This window comes from Sminthopsis crassicaudata, chromosome 1 (assembly GCF_048593235.1).
Source record: "Sminthopsis crassicaudata isolate SCR6 chromosome 1, ASM4859323v1, whole genome shotgun sequence".
NCBI classification, from domain to species: Eukaryota; Metazoa; Chordata; class Mammalia; order Dasyuromorphia; family Dasyuridae; genus Sminthopsis; species Sminthopsis crassicaudata.
In genome coordinates, this window is record NC_133617.1 from 70,630,277 (window position 1) to 70,655,005 (window position 24,729).

At 39.1% G+C, this 24,729-nt stretch overlaps 1 protein-coding gene across 7 annotated transcripts in view; it reads left to right on the forward strand.

The window, feature by feature from the left end:
- CACNA1A (calcium voltage-gated channel subunit alpha1 A) overlaps nucleotides 1-24,729 on the forward strand; it is a 255,371-nt gene that overhangs the window by 109,769 nt on the left and 120,873 nt on the right. For all 7 annotated transcript variants that reach the window (XM_074286630.1, XM_074286464.1, XM_074286895.1 and 4 more), the window contains exons 5-7: nucleotides 6,519-6,610; nucleotides 8,906-9,058; nucleotides 12,982-13,175. In XM_074286630.1, coding sequence (XP_074142731.1) covers nucleotides 6,519-6,610; nucleotides 8,906-9,058; nucleotides 12,982-13,175 — 439 coding nt within the window. The remainder of the gene's footprint in view (nucleotides 1-6,518; nucleotides 6,611-8,905; nucleotides 9,059-12,981; nucleotides 13,176-24,729) is intronic.

Consider the following 24,729-nt stretch of genomic DNA (forward strand, 5'->3'; position numbering starts at 1 on the left):
ACATCCAGGATCAAACAGAAAGTGCTTTATTTGGCTTTTAAAGGCCTTCTTAACTTGGGCCTTTCCTACCTTTCCATTCCTCTCATACTTTGCTCCTGCGCCGCTGGCCTCCCCATCCCCACCCAAATGTAGTCTGCAATGCAGTCACATCGGCCTCCTCGCTGTTCCTTGAACAAGACATTGCATATCCAGACTCTAGACATTTTCACTGGCTGTCCCTCGTACCTGGATGATTCTCTTCTCCTGTCTTTCCTTGCTTCTGTTGAGTCTGAATTATAGTCCATCCTTCTGCAAAAAGGCTTTTCAGGTCCCTTTTTATTCTAGTGCCTTCCCTTTGAAATTATGTCCAATGTACCTTCATATATCTTACTTACAAATAAGTTTGCATGCTTTCTCTCCCTTTAGAATATGAACTTATCTTTGTATCTCCAGCACTTAGTACAGTTCCTAGCACATAGTAAGAAGGGCTTTATAAATGTTTATTGACTGAATGGTTGCTTTTTTAACATTTGATCTAAAATCAATGAGTAATTGGTTGATTGAAAATTAGGTATTAAAAAAAGAAAATTAAAGTATCAGCAACAAGCTCATACTTAGACTATTATGATAATCTTCAAAATGATCTTCCTCATTTAGTGCTCCCCTTACCCATCGAACTTCCACATAACTGCCAAAATAATTTTCTGACCAAGTTACTCCTGTGATCAGAGGTTTCCCATTGTCTGTAGGATTGCCAGGATACTTCCCCCATTGTGATGGAGTCTTTTTTGTGGTTTGAGTGCTTCCTTCCTTAAGCCTACAAAAAGACAGTATGTCACTGTTTTAATTATCCAGAAAGGGAATGTAATAGATTAATTGCTCACCAGCTCAGATTTGTCAATTATTCTTTTTGTGTATGTGAGAAGTAGTCCTTTCCTAAGATACTGCTGTATCCCCAGAGGGCACTTAGCCTGCAAGCATCTAGACTGCCCTCTCCCCTCTTCTCCTCACTTTCTGCAAACTGATTTGATTAACCCTTTGTTATCCTTGTCCAAAATTAGTCTATGGGGTGAAATAGAATATTGCTCAAAATATTAAAATGGGAAATCTGTTGTCTATACCTGCCTTTGAGTCCCTACCCCATCATGTCTTCTATTCTCTCAGTTCCCCACATATAGCAATAATATACAGATTTAGCATGCTGTGATTGAATCGTTTATTGTATAGAGTAAAAAAAAAAAAAATAAAGTAAAAAGGAACTAGACCAAACATTTCTGTATGGTGACATTTGCTTCCAACCATTCGTCTCCTTTTCTCCTTCCAGCTCTTTGTGCTCCACAGGGGATAATCCCAATCATATACACACAGATGGTTTTCAGAAAAGGTAAAAAGAATAGGTGGTTTGCTCAGGATTCTGGACTAAAATAGGGAAAGTGGGGAACACAGGGAAAGGCTTCCATTCCCCAGCATAAGTTCAATGACTAAAGTGAAATCAACTTCTTCAGCTCACAAGTTAAACAGAATCCATGATAATTAGCAGTCTTCATAAGTCTCCCAGCAACAGTGATTGCCACTTTGTTGTCTCTGCGCCAGGGTCAAAATCTCATTGTGCTATCTATGGCTTCTGGAAATATTGGTAATGGTTCCTCTCCATGAGGTATGGTCATCAGCCACTTCCTTTTCTTTTCTGAAAGGGTAGAGAAAAGAAAAGAGGAATCAAGCAGAGTACACAGAACTGTATAAATAATATCCTCTTTATTCTTTCACATGACTTCTGCCCATTGTAAATGAGAGCTCACTAATACCCCAAGTAAGAAAGAAGAGGTAACCACATTACCAATCTTTCTGTCTCCATGAATTATCTCCTTAGGTCCAGTGAACACCATTCAGTGAGATAAAAGGACCAAGCAGATTTCTTCTCCCCAGCTACAGGATTAAGAACCGGCTCCATAGCCCTCAATCTACAATTTGGCTCTCAGTCAGCTTTCCAGCCTTATTTCTACTCTTTCCCTACATGAACTTGAGCCAAGCTGTACTACTAACCTTTCTCTGAACTCAATATTCTATCTCCAGCCTTGGGGGCTTTCTCCCCATTCCCAAACCCAGACTGGAAGGCAATCCCTTCCCAGCTCCATCTCTCATAATACTTGTCTGCCTTTAGCATTGATATTAGGTGTCATCTCTCTGCCAAATTTCCCTTGCTTCTTCCAGTCATTAGTTCATAGAATGCTGGACTCGGAGTCAGCGAAACCTAAGGCCTCAAATTATACTAGCTGTGTGAACCTGAACAAGTCATTTAACTTCTGCTTTCCTCAGTTTCTTCATCTGTAAACTTGAAATAATAACAGCATTTTCTTCTTGGATGTGAAGATCAAAAGAAGATCAAAAGCCTTGAAATACTCTAGAAATGCTAACTACTGTTGTTCTTATTCTATCTTCCTTATCCTCTACTTATTTGCATCCATGATGTATCTCCCACGTAAATTATAGGAAGCTCCTGGAAAGCTAGGATTATTCCTTTTTTTCCCATCATTATTTCTAGTACATAGAATATAGTAGGCACTTCAGAAATGTCTGTTGAATTACTATCCACTTTAATTGAAGGAGAGATAATGAGAACCTTTTAATGAAGTTTTCGTATCAGTTTAAAATTCTATCAGAGACAAGGAATAGAAATCTGAACATGGGCTGATTGTACCCAATTTTCAGAGGGAGTATTTCAGAGAGTTCTTCAGAAAAAGATCACGTGGCCAACGATATATGGGTGAAGCCCCCTCAAAAGAAAGAGAATACTCTAGGAAATGAAATTCTTATAAATGTAGATGTTTCCAGTGACAATGAAAAGGGGAGCTGTCTAAATCTGACTGATGTGGATATTCAGAAAATTCATTAACAGCTTTTATTTTTTAAAGACATTTGGAATATGGAAACAAGAAAAGATAACTAAGGATGAATTTTTTAAAACTGTACAATTCTGTAAGAAAAGTGGTAGTAGTCCAAAGGCCTAGAACAAGGTTCTTAATCTCTATTGTATCTTGTACTTCTTTTTGGCAGTCTGGGAAATGCATGAACCACTTTTCAGAGATATATTTTTAAATGCATAAAATAAAATCCATAAGATTACAGATGGAACCACCTCTATTGAGACATATTTTTGAAAGAATAAAAAACAAAAACAAAAATGAGTTTACTAATCCCAAGTTATTAGTCCCTGGTCTAGAATGAGCTTGGTGCTTGCATTAAATACTCTGCACAGTAAAAAAAGGTCTTTGTTAGAGATCAGAGAAGATTGAATGGGGAAATGACCACTGCTTGGAGACAGATGGGACAGTTAAAATAAAAGATGGAATCAGAACATTTTATTATTTTGCTATTATGTTTTTTTCCTAAGGAGAATGATGTTCATACTGACAAGCATAGAATAAAAATTATTTATAAGAAATAGAAACTCAAGAGAAGTGAGGGATGGCAAAAAAAAATGAAAGTAAGAACTATAGATATACTCTAGAAGTTCAAGCCAAGTCATCTTTTTAAAGTATAGGTCTGGTCAAGTCATTCTACTCAGTAAACTATAGTGGTTCCCTGTTACTTCCAAGAGCAAATATAAAATTCTCTATTTGGTGTTCAAAGTTCTTCACAAGCTGACCCCCTTCTCCTTTTGTAGTTTTCTTATACCTCACTCACCCCTATATACTCCAATAATACTGGCTTCCATGCTGTTTCTTGAATAAGACACTCTATTTTCTGGCTCCAAGCTCATTGGCTCTTCCTGTTCACCTCCCTCTCCTGTCTTCTCTAGCTTCCTTTAAATCCTAGATAAAATCCCACTTTCAACAGGAAGCTTTTTCCTATACCCCTTAATTCTATGCCTTCTCTTTGTAGATTATTTTCCATTCTTCCTTTTTATAGTTGTTTCCATTCTGTCTCCTATTAGACTGAGCTTCTTGAGAGCAGGGATTAATTTTTTGTGCTTAATAGTGCATACATGGCTCACAGTAGGTGCTTAATAAATGTTAATTGATTGACTTCCCAAAATGTTGAAAGAACCAACAAGTGTGATTACTGAGCTGCTAACAGGAATCTTTTAAAAATCATAGAAAATGGAAGAAGTATGCAAAACTAAAGACAGAGAAACATCCCTATTTTTCAAAAGGTAAAGGTGGACCTTTTAGTTGGTAGGCTGGCAAATTTGACCAAACTCCTGACAAAATTTGTTCTAGAATGCATTATTATAGGGATGACATGTAAACACTTAGAAAAAGAAAGTGATGGTCATCATTACAAGCCATCATACATTCAATAAAAACAAGTCACATCAAACTCATCTCATTCCTCTTCTGATGGCGTTTCTAGACTAATGGATCAGAGAAATGTTGTAATCACATTTCAGAAAGATATTTGACCAAGTCTATCATGATTTCCTTGTGTATGAGATGGACAGAGGTGTTATTGATGACATTAGGTATAGTGAGAACTGATTTAATGACTAGATCCAATAAGTGTTGAACTGATGTCAACATGGAGGTAGTGATCTTTCATGGAACACTGCAAGGATCTGCTTTTGGTGCTCATTGGTTCAATATTTCTCTCAATGAGTTGGCCTGAGCCCTATATGGTATGCTTATCAAGTTTTCAGGCAATACAAAGCTAAAAGAGATCGGTAATTACACCAGATGACAAAATGGGGATCTAAAAATATCTTGCTAGGCCACAAATGGGTAAAAAAGCTAAACACATGAAATGTAATGCCCTTGGGTTTAAAAAATCGACTATACAAGTACAGGATGGGAAAGGAGTAGCTGAAGAGGAATTCATATGAAAAATATTTGGAGATTTTAGTGACCACAAGCTCAATCAGCATCAAACATGTGATGTAGTAGCAAAAAAAAAAAAAAAAAAGTCATGCAATATGAGGCTATGTTAATGAGATTTTGATATCCAGGAGAAGAGAGGCACATAGCCTGTTGTACTCTATCTTGATCCACTAAATTGCATGGTCAGCTACGGGTGCCACATTTCAGAAGAGATATCAACCAGCTAAAGGATAACTAGGGGAGAGTGAGGTGAAGAGATTTCAGGAAGATTAGCCTGGGGAAGAAATGGCTTAAGGGAAATGTAATATCAGTCTTCAAATATTTGAAGATTATCTCATGGAAGAAGGACTGAAACCTGTTTTGCTTGGTTGCAGAGAATGGAACTAGAAGCAGCTGATATGGCATGATGGAAAGAGCCAAGGTTCTCAACTCAGAGGTTGTTGGTGTTGAGTTGTTTCAATCATGTTTGACTCCATGTGACCTCATTTTGGGGTTTTCTTGGAAAAGATACTGGAGTGGTTTGCCATTTCCTTCTCCAGCTCATTTTATAGATGAGGAAACTGAGGCAAATTGGGTTAAGTGACTTGCCCAGGATTACGCAGCTTGTAGTATATGAGGTTGGATTTGAACTCATGAGATGAGTTTTCCTGACTTCAGGCCTGGCACTCTATCCACTGTGCCATCTATCTGTCAACTCTGCCATCTAACTGCCTAGAACCTGAGTTAGAGGACATGAATTTAAATCTCACCTCTGATGACTGCTATCTTTGTGACCTTGAGCCAGTCATTGGGCTTCATTGGGAAGAGCTGAATTAGATGACCACAGAAGTCTCTTTCATCTCTAGATCCATGATCCAGACTCACCTGATACAATTTTTTAAAAATTCTGATAGTCATGGATGTCCAAAAGTAGAATGAGCTGCCTTGAGGATTAGTGAGTCTTGTCCTTGGAGGTTTTTACATAAAAACCTCGTGGGTTTTACGTGGGGCAAGGACTTTTGCTTATCCTGACAAGAGGAGCTAGACCAGACCTTCTCAATTTGGCGCCCCACATTGGGCGCCAAATGTAGCAAGCTGTCGTCTCTAGAAGCTGCCGGATCACTCTCTGGGAAGAGATCTGCTGTGTCTTCTACTCAAATCTCTCAGACAGATTCTTCTTCCTGTAGCGAACCGTTGTCTCCAGGCAGTTGCTGTTAACTCTTGTCCAGAGAAGTGACTTCCCTTCCTGCAGAGAGCCCCGTCAGGCCTGATGCAATGCAGACACTTCTCCTTGAATCCTGGCTCTGAATCTCCTCCAGCTCTTATCCTTCTCCAGGCAGACTCACTTTCCAGGCCCACTGTTCTCTCTTTTATTCTCCCAGAGAATGGGTGTGGGATAATGCAAGGGCTTCTGGGAAGAACCACCTCAGCCAATGAGCCTGCTCCTTCCATCAAGTCAACCTGAGTTCTCACCTTGTAATTGTCCAACCTGAATTCTCACCTTGTCACTATCCAGACAACCTGAGTTCTCACTTAGTAATCCTAACATCATATGATGGGATACTATGGATAGATTTCATGTATTAGATTGCTTCATGAGAAGATGAACTCTAAAGACCTTTTCAAGGACCTCTCAAACTCCATGATTTTCTGATTCATTCACCTTTTCCTTCCCACCTATATCTACTCCTGACCAAGGAGAGATTTTTATTCTCATCCCATCCCCTTCCAATTTTTTTCTTTCAGCATTCTGGCAACAGTTGGCACAGAATTTGACCTACGGACCCTGAGGGCAGTGCGTGTCCTGAGGCCCCTAAAGCTGGTGTCTGGAATCCCAAGTGCGTGAGTTACATAATCTAGTTCCCATATCTCTTGGTTTCTTTCTTTCTTTTTTTTACCTTCCCATGGCTTCCTTTGCTTCCTAATGTCATGATAAGTAGTCAACACCTGCTTCCTCTTTGCCACATTCTGTATTTACGATGACAAATGGATCCTGAATTTTTCTCTGGTGGGGGGGGGGGATCCAGGGAGCCTCAAGAAGTAGGAGACAGGATCTTCAGTATGGCCTTAACAGAGACTGGCTTTTGGTTGGGATGATTTCTCTGAAGCAGATCAGACACAGCCCCAAGCTTCCCAGATCACTAAGGTACATTTCTAAACTAGCAAGCCACCTTCTCAAGTCAGGATTGTGTAGAAGTTTTATTACAAAAAAAGTGAAATAACTTTCCAAAGTCATATCGGTCCTGACCTATTTATGTCCTCTGTCCTCACTTAACATTAAGTAAATTGCTGTAGGCTTTCATTTCCTCATTCAAAATGGGGCCAGATTGGCATTATTGTTTGCTTCTTCTCTGGGGTTTCTTTGCGTCCAGGTCAAGCAATAAGACATTCTAAGTTGCCCAGCAGTGGGACCTCCCAGAGGAACTTTCTAATAATTAGCACTGTCCAAAAGTGGAATGAGCTTCCTGGGTAGACAGCAGGTTCCCATCACTGCTGTCTTCAAGCCAAGGTTAAATAAACACTAGCCAGAGATGGTGAAAAATGAATTCTGATTTAGGCATCAATTGGATCTCTGAAATGCCTTCACTTCCAAAATTCTCTGATTCTGTGTGAGTCTATGATAATGATTCTTCCCCCTATTCAACAGAGCCCTTTAAAAAGAAATGGCTTTTTTTTAGGAAAAGAGAGCTGAGGACTTTATTAGCACTTGCCCTGATATTTTTCACTATTGAATTTGGCTACACTTCCTTGAGTTCTGCCAATTTTTCTCCCTTTAAGGGGTTTCTACCTTTCTAGAAGATAGGTACAGCAGATGGCAGATTATATGCCTTCTAGTCATATAGCCAAATTAAGTACTATGTATTTAGAGCTGGGAAATCTAAAGGATTTATAGCCATAGTTACTTAACAGCTTTAAAAATCATAAAATGTTAGAGCTGAAAGAAACCTTATACGCCATTTAGTTCAAATCTTCTCATTACACCATTGAGAAAATCTGTCCTATCCTGGGACTTCCTCTGTTATATCAAGCTACTCCAAATTCACCACTATCTCTCTATTAGTTCACTTGCCTAAAACTGGACATCATAGCTAATGACAATCCCTGTCCAAAATTTCACTGAGGTTGGAAGTCACGAAACTTCCTTCTCTTTATTTTTCTTCCTCTTCCTTCCTTCCTTCCTTCCTTCTTTCCTTCCTTCCTTCCTTCCTTCCTTTTTTCCTTCCTTCCTTCTTTCCTTCCTTCTTTCCTTCCTTCCTTCCTTCCTTTTTTCCTTCCTTCCTTCCTTCCTTCTTTCCTTCCTTCTTTCCTTCCTTCCTTCCTTCCTTCCTTCCTTCCTTCCTTCCTTCCTTCCTTCCTTCCTTCCTTCCTTCCTTCCTTCCTTCCTTCCTTCCTTCCTTCTTTCCTTCCTTCTTTCCTTCCTTCCTTCCTTTTGCATTTCTTTTTTCTCTCTTCCCTCTCTCCTTGTTTCTCTTTCTGTCTTTCTCTGTATGTATCTCTTTGTTTCTCTTTCTGAGTCTCTATCTTTGTCTCTTTCTGTCTCTCTCTGTCTCTCTCTCTCTCTCTCTGTCTCTGTCTCTCTGTCTCTGTCTCTCTCTCTCTCTGTTTCTCTCTCTCTCTCTCTGTCTCTCTCTCTCTCTCTCTCTCTCTCTCTCTCTCTCATCTCTGTCCATCTCTCTCTATCTGTCTCTGATACTATCTCTGTCTCTCTCTTTCTCCTATACAACAATTAACAATGAGACCCAACTTTTTTTAGTAAGATGATTCCATTTATAATGTCAAAAAATTTTGCAGACTTCCACATCATAGTTGTATTATTTTTATCTATTGCTGAGCAAATAGATGACAAAAAGCTTCTAAGAATTCAGCATTTTGTTAATCATAGAAACATTTACATAGATTTGAAAAAAAATCATCATCCATCTACATATGCAAGGTATGTTATTTATTCAATTGATAGAAGGAATATTCCTTCCCTCCCTCTGATCCCCAGTTGGTCCACAGCCCAGAGTTGGAAACCACTTCTGCAGAGGTTAGCTTTTTCCTGAACTAGGAACCTGAAGAGGTACCTGGGATTCTCTCTTTTAAAATTCTCTGTGTCACTGACTATAGGCTTTGTCTTTGTTTCTCTCCAGGTTTACAAGTTGTTCTGAAGTCCATCATGAAGGCGATGATACCTTTGCTACAGATCGGCCTCCTCCTGTTTTTTGCAATCCTTATTTTTGCAATCATAGGGTTAGAATTTTATATGGGAAAATTTCATACCACCTGCTTTGAGGAGGTAACAGGTAAGTTCCAGGCATTCTTTCCATTTTTCTTCTTTGGTTGTTAATTACAGGAGTCTCTTGGATATGGGCATGGAAGTTCATTTATGTTCCTGGCACCTCTGTAATGAAGAATAACTTCTTTGATACCTGGATTGTTTAAATATTATTTGTTGTTTAGTTATTTAGTAATTTTGTTTAGTTGTTTTTGCTTAATCATTTTCAATTGTATCTCAGCCTTTGTAACCCTATTTTGAGTTTTCTTGTTCTATTGAGTATTAACATTCTGTTATTTGTTATTGATGTGTGTATTCTATATTTTTTTATTAAATTGTCCCTTCCAGGAGGTTAGGGATTTTTCTTATTTATTTTTGTCTCTTCTCTACTGTTGAACACAGTGCTCAGAAATTAATAAGTGCTTAATAAATGTTCACTAAAATGGGGGAAAAAAAAGAATAACTTCTCCTTGGAAAAAAATTATTAAGACTTTGTTGATCTTGGGCTGACATCTAAGGTCTTAAGGTATTTCTGGGTTCTGATGAAGGAAACCAGCCCTGAGCGCAAATCTCACTATATTGTGGTGACCCTGTTTTCAGAAAGCACCAGAAAGGACAGTAGAGGAATTTGTTCTAGTTCCTCCTGCTCATCTTTTGTAGCCACATTTCATAGGAGTACCTGACTTCCCCCCACACACACACCCGTTCCTATCATTATTATCCCAAGGGACCTAGATACTGGAAGAAAAGTTGTGTGTTACAAAAATGAAAACACATACCCTAGGGGAAAGAGGTTCTCTGACCCTCCTCTTGGAACTATCATTGTTGGCTTGTGGAGAAAGGAAGGTTTTCAGGAATAATTATTGTGTTCCTTCTTACTGCCAAATGTGCTGGCAATCAGTTGAGATGACAACTTCTATGACCCTATCCACACCCAATATCTCCACCAGACAGTGATGGGGCAAAGCCAAAAAAAAGTGGGGTAGGATTGTTTGAAAGGCTTCCCCCCCCCTCCTTTTCTCCTACTCCTTCTGTCTCCTTTTCTCCTGGGCTTTGTAGAGTGTGCTCAATATGGAACGTCCTAATTATTTCTCTCCCGGATGGAGAAGGTGTTAATTGAGGCAAAGCTATTTCTGCTTCTGGCCACGTCACCCTGGCGGAACTGGAGAGACAGAGAGAGAGAGAGAGAGAGAGAGAGAGAGAGAGAGAGAGAGAGAGAGAGAAAACATGGTCCATTGGAAATACCACCTATGATCAGAGTAGCCAGAGCCTCTTTTTCACAATTAGTAGAAAAGAATGAGAAGTTGATTTGTTTGCATGGAGATGATGCAAACATAGTATAATAGAATGGAACATATTTTCTTCTTAAGAATTTAATGGGGTATTGTAACACATGTAAAATGTATGGGATTACCTGTCATCGGGGGGAGGGAGTGGAGGGAGGGGGAGGATAATTTGGAAAAATGAATACAAGGGATAATATTATAAAAAAAAAGATAATTGTATAAATATGTTTACATATATTGAATATTGTATAGCATATATTGGATTGCTTACTATCTAGGAGAGAGGGTGGGGGGAGGAGGGGAAAATTTGGAACACAAGGCTATGCAACTGTCAATGTTAAAAAATAATACATGCATATTTTTTGAAAATAAAAAGTTTAAAAAAAAAAAGGAATTTAATGGGGGCAGCTAGGTGGTGCAGTGGATAGAGCACTAACCCTGAAGTCAGGAGGACCTGAGTTCAAATGTGGCCTCAGACACTTAATACTTCCTAGTGTGTGATCCTAGGCAAGTCACTTAACCCCAATTGCCTCAGCCAAAAAAAAAAAAAAAAAAAAAAAAAAAAAAAGAATTTAATGGTCAAAATCCATATTATATTTAAAGCTAAAAGCAACGTCAAAAATCTGCTAGTCTAACCTCTTCAATTTACAGAGGAAGAAATCGAGGAAGCAAAGTCATGCTCCCTACTATACCATGCTGCCACAAGTATGCACACATAATAGATTAATGGATTTTCAGGCATTATGGAAATGTAATCAAATCTTATGTTTCCTTTGGATCTTTGTTTTTCCAAAAACAAAATTCAGAAAGCTTCTTAGGCTCAGTGGATGAAGTGAAAGGACAATTCAATTCATCTTGTTGTTGTTGTTATGGTTCAGTTGGGTCTGACTCTTTTTGATTCCATAAATCAAAGTATCCATGGGGTTTTCTTGGTAAAGATACTTGAGTGGTTTGCTATTTCCTTCTCCATGAGATTAAGGCATAGAAATCACTAACCCAGGTTCACACAGCTAGTGAGTGTCTGAGGCCAGATTTAAACTCAGGTTTTTCCGACTCCAGGCCTGGCACTTTATTCCTGAGCCACCTGGCTGTCTCCTTGATTTACATCAGCAAATGTTTCTTAAACAACTATTTCCTCCTACAATCTATAAGGCCCTGAGTGAGGCATTGAGTGGGATACAAAAATAAATAAGACATGATCCCATGATCCCTGCTCTCAAAGAATCTAGATCTCAGTGGTGGTAAAGAAAATATATCTATCAACATATACAAAGTTATGTGAAAATTCAGGGAAAAGTTCTGAGAATAGGGGGCAAAGAAAGGCCACACTGAGGAGGTAGCATTCAAAATGAAATGGGTAGGATTTCAACTAGTAAAGGTGTTTGGTGGAGGAGGAAAGCAAGAAAGTCATTATAAGCATCAGAAAGTATATGAGCAAAGTCACAGAGTCTAAAGAACACATGGGTTTAAACAAACAAACAAAAAAAGGTCTGTTTTTTACTGCAGTGTAGGCCTTATGGAGGAAAGGACTGTGAGATAAGTTTGGGTGGAACCAGATTGCAGGGGGTAGAGGGAGGGCTTAGAATATCAAACTATGGAGATAGCAGAAGGCAAAGGGCTCACTTCTATTTTGGATAATTAGATGCTATATTAAACAAACTTCTCAGGATTCATTTTTCTAAGCATTAAGCAAATATTTATTTCTAGCATTGTACCAGTCACTGAATGAGAGATGAAAATAATGCAAGATACGGTCCTAACCCTGTAGTCAAGTTAGAGAATCAAGAAAGTCACACATAAAACAAAGCTGCCCATTTACAGTTGAATGCCAAGATGAATTTGATAGACAGTAGATGCTTCAGGAGCTCCCACAACCATAATTTCTTGAAGTTTTGATGGTGAAAAGAAAGTGGATGGAAGAAGGGAGATTTAAGCTTGATGGATAGGAGGATTTTAGTAAATGGGAAAGAGGAATAGGGTCTTCCATTACAGTGATTTGTCAGAAGTGTGGCAATTTTTAGCTAAACAAATTAGCAATTCAGTTTGTATTTTCTGCGACTTCACTATGATAACATGCCAAGAACCTCACATTTTTTCCAAAAATGAAATGTCAGGTTTTCTGATTTAATAGAAGAACAATGCCCAAGCCTGAAGGTACTTAAGTTGTCCTTTTTTTTGATCTGACCATTCAAGTGCCTAGAGGACTCCAGGACTCTTGGGAGTGATCTCTTGGAAGAGCTTTCTTTTTGTTCCACCTCTGTGCCTCTCCCCTGCCCCATAATTTTTTTATTTTATTTCTGCTGGAGTTGGGAAATGGATGACAGCATCTTTAGGTGCTTAAATTGCTAATATAATAATACTTTTTTGTTCTTGCCACCATGAGCATTTAATGTAGTTGGATATGAAAAGAAAATATCACTGCTAAAGGTTCCGTTTCTTTGGGGCTTGGTAGGTCAGTCAGGTGCACAGAGTCTTGGAAACCTAATTTTGGGTACCTATAACATTTCCACAGTGAAATCTCTTTGGTTTTTGGCTTCCATTTCTACATGTCTTTAGGATTCTTGCTTTCCATTGGCTCCCCTTTAAAAACTAGGCTTTCCCTATGTTCTCTAACTCCCATAAGTTTCTAGATGTAATCGTTATCTCTTTCCCTTCTCTCTTGTAGATGATATTCAGGGTGAGTCTCCAGCTCCATGTGGAACTGAGGAACCTGCCCGTACCTGCCCCAATGGGACCAAATGCAAGCCCTACTGGGAAGGACCCAATAATGGGATCACTCAGTTCGACAACATCCTGTTTGCAGTGCTGACTGTCTTCCAGTGTATCACCATGGAAGGGTGGACTGACCTCCTCTACAATGTGGGTGCCACCAGGGGCTGGGAAGGGAAAGGGAGAAGGGGAAAGATAAAGGCAAGAACAAGGCATTGGTCTATGAATTACTCTGAGACTAATATAGGAGGGAGAAAGAAAGGTGGGGTGGGATGAGGATTGGAAGTACTTGGGCAACCATGTATATGGATAGATGGTGGGTTTACAGTGGAAGGAACATTGGATTTGGAATCAAAATCCCAGGTTTGATTCTGGTTTTGCCAATGGCACCTGGTAGTTAAATTAATTTCTAACTTTCCAGAAGACCAAGAAGGAATCAGGTTCAGGGGTTAAGGAAATCAGCTGTAGGTATGCTATCAAAAGCACAGAAGTGGAATTTTACAACAAATCCTGCTTCTGTCACTACTTACTTGTATGGTTTGGGCAAATTACATCCCCCAATTCGGATCTCAGTTTTCTTACCTCTAAAATGAGGCAGTTGAATTGTATGACTTCCAAGCCCTTTCCAATGCTAAAATTTATATTTCTGTGCCCCCAGACACATATTTAGATCCTGAAAGAAATTTCTTTCCTAGCCTCATTTATATTAGTGCTACATGCTGCTAAAATTTCTTTTTGCCCAATTTGGAGATGGTTTCTTCAGTCTATACTCTTTATCTGATCTTGTGTCCTTTGTGAACAACAATCATATTCTAATTGGTGAAGCAGATGGCCAGAGTTGTGCTATTTAATCTTATAACCAGAAAACAGAACAAACCAAATAGTCCTACTACCATGGAATAGTAGAACTACTACATCCTTGATCCCATTGACTAAGTAAATTTCTGTGGCCATAGACATGCTGGGAAATTTTTCTAACTATTAAATGCAAGGTACATTATGTCTTTGAGTGCTAATAATTGTCAGATAGGAGACAGGGAATTGGGAGACTGTGGAGATACTGTGAATGTAGTTGGTCATCACTGGTGATGTTCTAGCATTGAAGATATCTCCTTACACTAGGTATAAAGAACCTTACTGACTTGTTAAGGATGTGTCCTTGATAAAGTGTGAATTCTTTGCCTTTCCCTGGGTTGTCCCATTGTCTGGTACATTGAAGATGATTGATTGATTCATCATCAGCTCATGCCCTTGAGATTTGGCCTTTAAAAAGAGAGGTGGAACCAGGAGGTTGGGAGAAGTAGAGAAAAATGAGAAGAGATCAGAGACACATGAGGACTCCATTCTTTGAAAGGAAACCTTCACAACCATCCCCTCCAGGGAATGACAGTAGAAAGAGGCAGTCACAAGGAGTTTTGGGGCCAAATTGAGAGCTACATGATTCAAGCCAGTGAAAGCAGAGTAACTTTAGTGGAATAATGGTTGAGTTTCTGTATCCGGCAGAAATAATAAGTAAAGAGTGTTTGGAATCAGAAGATCTGGATTCAAATCCTGACTCACTACTAACTACCAGTATGATCCTAAGCAAATTACTTAAAGCCTCTTCTACTACTGAGTCTAATTCCTGGACCAAGTAGAGCAGTTCCTGTACTAAGCAGAGATATTCCTCAAATAAGCCTCCAGAACTCAATGGAGTTGTTCTTGAAACAAAAAGGATTCAGACCCAGGGAGTAACTAGGAACAGAAGTGATATGGAAAAGAAAACCAAGATGTCATCCTTCAGTGTATTAATGCTAGAGTGGGGTTTCAACTTTCTAGTGAACCTACGAACATGGTGAGACTAACTCCAGAGCAGTACTCTAAGTCTGGAGAAAACTCTAAGTCTCTGAGAAGAATGAAGATAGAAAGAAAATTACTTTAACTTTGAGCTCCAGTGAGAATTCTTTGAAGATTGGTTAATTTAAGCAAAATCAAAGGAATTTTAGACTTCTTTGTAAAGACATAGATAGGAGATGAAATATGATTTTTACTAGAGGAAATACTAAAAAAGAGTCTGTGGGAAAAGTTGCCTAAAGTTGAACTCAAAATTAATCCAGAGGCAATAGGTTATATGAAGATGGGGAATCCCAGAGGAACCAAAAAAGGGTATGATAGTGGAAAGGGAACCATGAGTGCCTTGGAGGTCAGCTATCCAAGATGTTGACAGAAAATATCGGAAGCGTAGAGTGGACACATTAGGGATTTACCAGGCAGGATTGGAGGGGAGGGGGAAGGTAGAGAGTTGAAGAACATCTTATATTACACTGAAAGAATGAAAATTACCAGAAGTCTCCTTCCTAGGAAATTTAAACTGAGGATTGGTAAGACCATAAACTATTACTAACATCAGCCTTGTTTTTAAGATGAGATTTTATTTTATTTCCCCAATTCCATTCAGCCCTCAGCCTAAGGTGTTGGTTTCTCCACACCTCAGGTCAGCAAGAGGAAAGCCTTCCATCTCAATTGTCATTCTTTAGTTAGAAGAAGGATGTGAGGGGAGGGAGATAACATAATGTTGGCTTGGAGATAACCACATTCAATACCTTTATACTCTGCTGTGTCTGTTTGACTATGGTAAAGAGCATCATTGCACTCTTGGACAATAATGGAACAAATGTTCCTTAAACTTCTTTTCACAAAAATCAGGTAGTGCCCCATTATGAAGCTGATGTAGCATTTGCCACATTGGTCCCCAGGCTTGTGCTCCAGAACATTGCCAGAATTCACAGCTAGGCTACTACCTCAGTTTAGTTCTGAGCTGGGCCAAGGGCCTCATCCCATTGGAACAATGGCGCTGTCCATGGTATCCAAGAGCAGCTTTCTGATTAGCATCAAGACTGATCCCCAGAACTCTTACCTGGCCACTTATGTTCCAGCTGTAGCTCTCTTTGGGCCCGAGAAGTAAGGCTATGTGCAGCTTTTGCTTCCATATGGAGGGGAAGCTCACTACCTTCTGAGATAGTTCATTCCATTTTGAGGTAATTCTGATCATTTAGGGAGTAAATTAGTCTCTGCAATTTCATTGTTCCTTCAGAACCTTGGAGACAACAATCATGTCCCCCAAATCTTTCTTTCTCCAGCTTAAACATTTCTACTTCCTCCAACTAATGCTCATATGATATGAAGTTGACGCCTTTCACCATCCAGATTGCCCTCCTTTGAATATTTTCTGGTTTATCTATATCCTTCTAAAAATGTGATGTCTAGAAGAGAATGTGCCATTCCAGAGGTGGCTGATCAGGGTAGAAACAATGGCATTAAAATTTCCTTATTCCTAGAAGCTATATATCTCTAAGACCAAAAATGCATTGGCTTTTTTTAATTGATGTGTCACACTTAGTTCACCTTGAATTTACAGTTCATCATAAAACCCTCAGATCTTTTTCTAAACTGATGCTCAATCATGCCTTCATCATGTACTTTTGAAGTTGATTTTTTGCATGCAACTCTAACACTTTATGCTTCATCTTTTATATTTCATTTTAGATTCAATCCTATCAGAATTCATTTGGAGCCTGGCTATTACATTGAGGGTTTTAGCTATCCCTTTCAGTTTTGGATCTTTTGCACATTTGATAAGAGTGCCATATATGTCTTTATCCAAATATTCATAACCAGGTTTAATAGTGCAAGGCCAATCACAGCTCCCCTGGGCACTCCTCTGGATCCCTTTCATGTAAACATTCAACTATTAATGATACTTGGAATAAGTGCTAGCAAAAGACCATCCATCTTGTTGAATTCCTTTTTTTTTTTTTTTTTTTTTTTTTTTTTTTTTTTTTTTGGTATTATATCCAGCCAGCCCATTTCTTTTGTTAAATTCATCAAAGTCCCAACTTGGGCTTGGAAGGTATTTTATCAAATATGGAATGACTTTCGTGCTTTCCATGAACAGGAGACAAATTCTGTGGGGAAAAAAAAATTTTAATTCAGCAAGCAATTGATACATAACTGAGTGTGACGGAGAAACTCTTTAGTCAGTGCTCAGTCATTTACAGTTATTAAGCTCCTACTATATGCCAGACACTATACTAAGATCTCAAGGAGCTTACTATCTACCCTTAGAGTCAATGACCATTTGCTGCTCCTTATGTAAACTGCAGGAGAGAGAGTCCTATTATATTACAGAAGCTGGGCAGGATAGGTATGCAGAGTAAAGGATGGTTCAAAATTTTACTGACTCAAAATTTGAGTCAATAAACATTTACTAAATATATGCCAGGCTAAGCACTGAAGATACAAAAAAGGCATACATACAAGATGCAAGAGGCATAACTAAATAGCAATTCATTTGAAAAAGACCTAAAGGTTTCAGTGGACTACAAGTTTAATAGGAATCAACAGAGAGATAAAGCAGCTAAGAAGGGTAATTACTAGGGCTTAAGTTTCAAATTCCAGTCTCTTTCCTCTCCCCAGGACTCCATTCTCTTCTCTATATACAATTTTTTCTTAGATGAGTGCCTCCATTTCCCATCACACAGCTGCCACACAGCTGCCAAAATAAATTTTTTTGAGGCACAGGACTGACCATCATTCTGCTGATGTCTCCCTCTTCCCTCTTTAAGATTAAATCCAAATTCATTAGAATAATACTTAAAGGCCCTCTACAATCTACATTCCTCCAGCCTTTCCAACTATATTTCATATTATTCCCTTCATATATTTGTACAGCCTACTAGCTGCTTCCTGTAGTTCATATTCTGTTTCCCATTTCTCCTCAGAGTTGCCTTGTACAATTCTTATCTTCATAATTCAAGTACCAGCTCCTCCATGGCAAAAATCAATGGATAGTATCCATTAGGTATTATCAGACCACCCCCTTCCAGTTGTGTTTACTCTCTCTATAAATGACTTATGTTTACTTTTATGTACATATGTTGTATTCCCCAGGGTAGGGAAGGAATACAGATAGGAATAAGCATTAATTAAGCATTTACTATATACCAAGCACTATGCTTTTCCTCATAACAACCCTGAGAGGTAAATGCTATTGTGTTCCTTATTTTACATTTGAGGAAACTGAGGCAGATAGCAGATAAATGACTTAACCAAAGTCACACAGATAGTAAATTTCTGAGGCTGGATTTAAACTCAACTCAGGTCATCTTATCTCCACCTAGCTATTTCAGATTAAATTGTTTTAATCTTTGTATTCTAGTATCTAGCACAGTGCTGTACAATTATAGGCCCTTGATAAATAACTGTTAGATTGAATGGAACAGAATCTATTAGTTCAACCATTTTAAAATACTTAACTTGTACAAGGGACCAAAAGTTCAACAAACTTTTTTCAGCATCTCTATGTGCAAGAGAAATTGAGATTTTCCTCCATGGATCCTACAGCATAGTGAAGAACTCCGATGAACACATCAATGACAGTCATACTGAATAGTAGGTGACAAATGCAAGATGGAGGCAAAAGCAACATGACATGTGGAATGTGAGGGGAGGAAAGAACATTGCCAATGAAAAGAATTAGGGAAGGGATCCTAGGGAAGGTTGTATCTGAGTTTGTATTTGAAGGTGAGTAGGAATTCAGTTGGATGCCAGTTGCTCTAGTATCCTTAAGATTCCAAGTGGGTCAAGGCCAGGAAAGAAAATTTTGGATGAGTGGGGAAGAGATAATAATTCTATACTTTCAGGAAAGAATGGGTCACACATATTCTACTTTAATCCCAGCTAAGGAAAGAGACAAAATCCTGTTTGCTAAATGAGAGCCCTATAAGATATGACTTCCAACAAGGTGACAAGAGTTCTGAATACAACACCAAAACTTTTCCAGGGGCCTGGGAAGGCTGAGACCATGGTAGTAAAGATCTCTGCTTAAAACAATATATTAAGGGCTATTCTTCTAAACTGTCTCCTTGCCAGATGCTCATTAGACTTAAGATTAGACTAATGATTAGAAGGAATAGGGATCCAACGACAGTGAGCAGATAAGATTCATGCTTCCAGATAAGATTCAGAGAATCCCGGAGGCCATGGAATGGAGGAAGACACTTGACAGGAGATTTTTGCAAGAGAAGGCTCCCACAGTGTCTAAAAGAGACCTCTTGAGTTGGAGATGGTTGGACCATGAAGATTCTGGACCAAGGAACTCTGTGTTCAGTTGTGTTTCTTCTTCCTGTCTTTGCGGTTGGAATAACCTTCAGAACAAGCACATGTTTGTAATAAGTTCTCATTCCAGCTAATTACTGGGGACCTTAGGTGCTCTGTATGAAAAGGGAAAAATCACTGCCTGTGCCCCAGATCCCTGCGATAGAAGCAGGAATGAGAGGGTCCTCTGGTTCTAAGGAAAAAAATCACTACCTCTCTGGATCTTTACCTATTCATAGAGACCTCCCAAATGGCCTCAGAACAAGGGGCATTTCTCATGTGTCAGCTGATAGTGAGTGCCCAGAGTGACTGCAGGCATGTGATTCACATTTCCCTACCAAGTTCTGGGCATTCCCTAGAGAAACCAGGCCTACAGGAATGACTTCCAGAACCAGAGAAAGGGCAGGAATGGAAAAATGGAGATGAGGAAACCCTCTATTCCACAGGAGTGGAAGTGGAGAGGAGGAAAGAAATTAGATGGAGAGATTGAGGGCTGAGGCATAACAGGTCTGGCACTGGGTAAAGCCTCCCTCTTGATAGTTGCTAGAGAGATTTCTCTGCTAGAGCACAGTATAGTTTCTAGACAGACAGGTGTCCCCATTTTCCAGGAACCCCCTCACCACATGTGTCCAAAGCTAGCAACTTGGCAGTGTGTAGAGAAGCCAGAGATTGACTCAGCTCCCCTCAGGGGACCCTCTCCCTTCTTGTTCCTTACAAGCAGGGGTGAGGCAGATTGACAGTGGGTGTGTGGGTGAAGCTGGAACTGCCTCTTTCTAGGCTGTCCCCACTCAGAAGGTAAATATAGAGTGCTAAGCTCATCAGCCAGAATCACTTAACAAACAAGGAAAGGACCTTCCAGATTTATGGATATTTAATGAAATCATCCTTTGAGCTTAGTTGCTATTGGGAACTCCCTTTCTTTCCCCATTCCTCCTCCCATCATTTAATACAGAGATTACCATATTAAATTAATACCTACCTTTGCAAAAGGTTCTATGCTAATGCTCTCTTGATATGTGGGAGGTCAAAGAAGAGAAGAACAACTCTTCTCTCAAAGCTTACCATTGTTAACAGGATGCAGATGGAAGAAGGGTGCTTAGGGAGTCCTTAGACAGTCTGGAGAAGCTTAATACTACTGTGGTTTGCTGCCCACGTTCATAATGGAATGAAATGCTAAATTTTTAGTTAAAACTTAGCAAAAATAAAAATGTAAGGAAAAAATTGTTCAAGCTTACAGACTCCGTAAAATCTAGGTCCAGGTTCCTAGAGGTAGAAGGACATGAGACACAGAGGATCTGCTATAAAATCAAGCAACAAGTTCAGAAAAAGAAGAAGAGGAGGAGGAAGGAAAGGGCAAGAAAGACAATAAAAAGGTGGTAGAAAGGAAGTTTGAGGGTAAGAAATAGACAAAACCCTCTCACACATTTCTACTGTGTGTTTTTAGATATGTGCATATTCTGTATATGGGTGTTATATTTTAAGCTCAGCACCAACTATGGTCATTGGATAGTGTCCATCAGGGATTTAAGAAATCAGCAGATTGATGCTTAGCCAACTGACAGCAACATCTGCCTAGTGGCGTGATAGCATTTTCAAGCTAACATATGTATGTCAACCTTTTACCCACATCGTCGCATTTTGGTGATGTTTGTTTGGATTCATATCAAGACATTAGTCAGTTGGATTAGCAATATTATACATAATGGAATAGAGATTGTTTAATAATAACAACAATGATGATAGCTGACTAATGGCATTCTCAACACTACAAAATAGTTTATAATTGTTATCCCACTTGATCCTCACAGTAGTCTTGGGAGGTAGGCACTATTAAGACCCCCATTTTACAGATGAGAAAACCAAAACTTGGAGCTGTTAAAAGACTTGCCCATTCTTACACATCTACTAAGTGTCAGAAGCGTAAGGAATCCTCCTGATTCCAAATCCAATATTCTATCTGCTGTGCCCTTCATCCTGAATGTTTGGGAAATTGAATCTTTCATTAGCTAAATATTCTGATGACTTTTTTGGGGGGAGAGAGGAAACATGCCTGGATTATTTGTTTTTTAAGGAATTCGAACACACTAAAATATATAGATCCTGAAGTTAGTAACATTGTGGAAATGGTACTAGGTTTAGAATTATTATAATGATTGCTATTACTACTGTAACTTGGGTAAATCCTAGACTTCATTGGCGTGGATATTCTTTCCATTGATACAGATAACAAAACCACCTTGCCTTTTCATCCTGTAGAATTCTTGATCATATTTTCTCATGGTCTCTCTTACTTAGATGGGCTGTGCTAAATACATCTATATGCATGTGTTTTGTGTGTGTGTGTGTGTGTAAGAGAGAGAGAGACAGAGAAAGACTGAGGGACAGAAAGAGAGAGAGAGCTACCAATGTACTAATTGAACTGTATACAATTGACTCATTTTCCTATATTATCTGTTCATAAATATCTTCTGTAATATCTTTTACATCAGTTCTTATATGCCCCTTTTCAATTAACATACTAGAGCCTACTTCCACAATCTTTCTTTGAGCTACTGGTAAATTTAATTCTAGATGATATTTTATGATGTGCAACCTGGGATAATATAGAATGTTAAGGAGATGGGTTTTTGTAGGAGTGAGCAGATAAGATTCAGCCTATTCTCCTCTTCCTACTAATTCTGGGTCCAGCTCATTGTTTAGTTGCAATGTCTGTTAAAGATATTCATACTAATGGATTGATTTTCATAATCTAAGCAGTATATATTTTCCATCCACTTAGTTTTTCCAGTGTATATAGTTAGACCAATCTTTCTCACATTGCTGTAGATTCCACTGAGACAGCTTTGCAGCATTCTAGGGATAGTTGCAATGAGTGCAAAATCTTCCACAAATAAGAGTATTTGGAGAATTTTACCGTAAAGAGGCAATCCTTTTTTACTCAAGTCGTACAGAACTTAATTTAATTTTTGGCAATTCAAAAGGCACTTTAGGGATGCCTCAGCATCTTTTTCTCACATCAAATAAAGTGCTATGGGAAAAGTTTTAACTGTTAATTTTCTTAATGTTTATATTTGGGGTACATATGAGTTGATGGGATTGCCATAAGTCATACAAGCACAACAGCAACAAGAGTATTGTGGGCATAGCAGTGATCTAGATATCAGAACTCTTGGGTTCTTTTTCCAACTTTATCATCAGTTTAGTAAGTCTCTGGATAATGTAGAGAATCCATTCTCCTGGTTGCTATATAAAGAAGACGGAAGAACAAGTGTAATGATGATTATAAAGACTTATCAAATCTTTGAAAGAAAGACACTAAGGATTCCTAAGTATCATTATAATTGCTTGTTATTGTTAAGTTATTATTGTAATCGCTCCTCTGAATTCCACAGCCAATTCTTTATTCAGATGAGTATTCTTCTATGCCCAGCTCCAACCCCATTGGGTAATAAGCATGATGACACCTTTCCTGACGCCCAGGGGGGCCATCTTCATAGAACTCTCTCAGTGAAAACATATGCCAGACACCCAACCATTACCTGGATTAGAAAAAGAGGAAAAAACTTTGAGGGGAAATTTGTGCAACTGTGTTTGCTAATGAAAGTATCTGTGGTGGGTACAGTGCTCTCTGTTTGGGAACTTCTTTTTATATTTTCTCTTCGTTCAAACTCCTACCACCTTGGAAAACTGATTTCTCTATCAAAACCTGTCCTCCTTCATCTTCTCCTGGTTGTGCAGGATTAATAAGTTCATTGAATAATTAGACCAGGTTAAAAAGAGAAAGAACACCTTTTGTAGAGAATCATAGAATATCAGTGCTGGAGGTTACTTTAATGATCATCTCCTTGTATAGATGAGAAATGAAGGCCAATTTGAGAATAAAACTGAATCATGTTCGCTGCAAAGAAAAAAGCAGATGAGTGAACCGGCATCTGGTGACCATTTTAAATAGCTCCAGGACCCCTTGCTGGCTTAAGCTGATCAAGAATCTTTAAAACATAGATGACTGTGTAGTCAGGAACCTGTCCCCTTCATTGCTTTCCCAACACTGTGATCAAAGAAATCCTAAGAGAGAAAGAAAATGAATGGTCTCCTCTATGGATGCCTCCTGTGTTCCTGTCCTGGGGTGGGGGGTCCTTAGCCACTTCCCAGACTTGCCCCTGGCAGATCTTATTCCTGCCCTACTTCTCCTGTTTCCACTTCAGCCTCCTCAGCTCTCATTACTGCAGCCCAAAGATTTCTGCCTTCTATCTAGCCCATGTGGGTGCTTTGCTCCCTTAGACTAAATTTAGCACTGAGAAATAGGAACAAGAAATCTTCAGCAGTTCATGTAGACAGATGAGCAAAAGTACAAAGACTGCTCTGGTTCCCTTCCGGCCCTGTTTTGTCCTCTCTCTGCCAGCACCAGCCTCACTCAGTACATCTTTGTCCTCATGCGTATCAGGCAATGAAGCTTTAGTTCTTTCAGAAAGGTGGGGAGGGCAGGCTTGAAGCAGGGCCAGGCCCATTAGCCTCTTCCCTAGGGCCAGATAGACTTTCAAAGCCAGGCTTGTTTGGGACAACATTTCCTCAGGTAGCATGAGGGGGAAGCAGTTGCCCATAGGAGATGATGGTTCTCTTGGTCCTGAGTCCTGTTTCACATCTCAAACTGGGCTGCTAAAATGATATATAGCCCGAGACTCACTTTCTTTTTTTCTTTTTAAAACATATTTCCATATTTGTTATGTTGTAAAAGAAAAATCAGAACAAAAAAAGGGGGAAAATATAAGAAAGAAAAATCAAACAAACAAAAAAGGTGAAAATAGTAAGCTTTAATCCCTGTAGTTCTCCCTTTGGATATGAATGGCACAAAGATCCATTTTCACAACTTCTTAGAAGCAGAGGCTGTGAGTGCTTGAGCTATTTGGTATCTTTTTTTTTTTTTTTAACTACTTAAAAACTTAATAACTGTCAACAGACTATTGATCACACACATACATATTTATCATTTGATAGCCCCATAATATTCCATTTCATTAATACTGCAATCTATGAGGCCCTTCTCCTAGGCTGCCACTTTCAGTGGCTACTCTAATGGGTAAAGGGGAAGAGAGAGTCTAAGTGTAAAAAGGATGCATGTCACCTTCATACAAGACCAGAGCTATAGGAAGCAAGTCCACTTGGCAGCATTTCCTGTAACTTGCTTCCCAATCCTTGCATCAACCTAGCTCCCAATCTTCAATCTCAACCCCTTCTGTTTGGGGGCTCAAGAGAAGCCCAAGCTCCCAACTCAACCTAACCTTTATTTACACTTGTTCAGATCTCAGTTTACACTTGCATCTCTTTTCATCAGAAGATGCTGACATATGCAGGATCCTTTGTGAGAGAAAGGGTACCATGTTTGGCTCCTGACTGTTTTCACTGACTTGTTCGGAAATCCAGAATTCATGTCTGGATAATCCCCACAGGAGTTATAATGGTAGTGGATTTGGGGAGGAGGCTGTGCCAGAGGCTTCTCAAATCTCTTCTATTCATAGGTCTGAGCAAGAAAACAAGAAAAGGCCATCACTATCCATTTCATGGTGAAAAT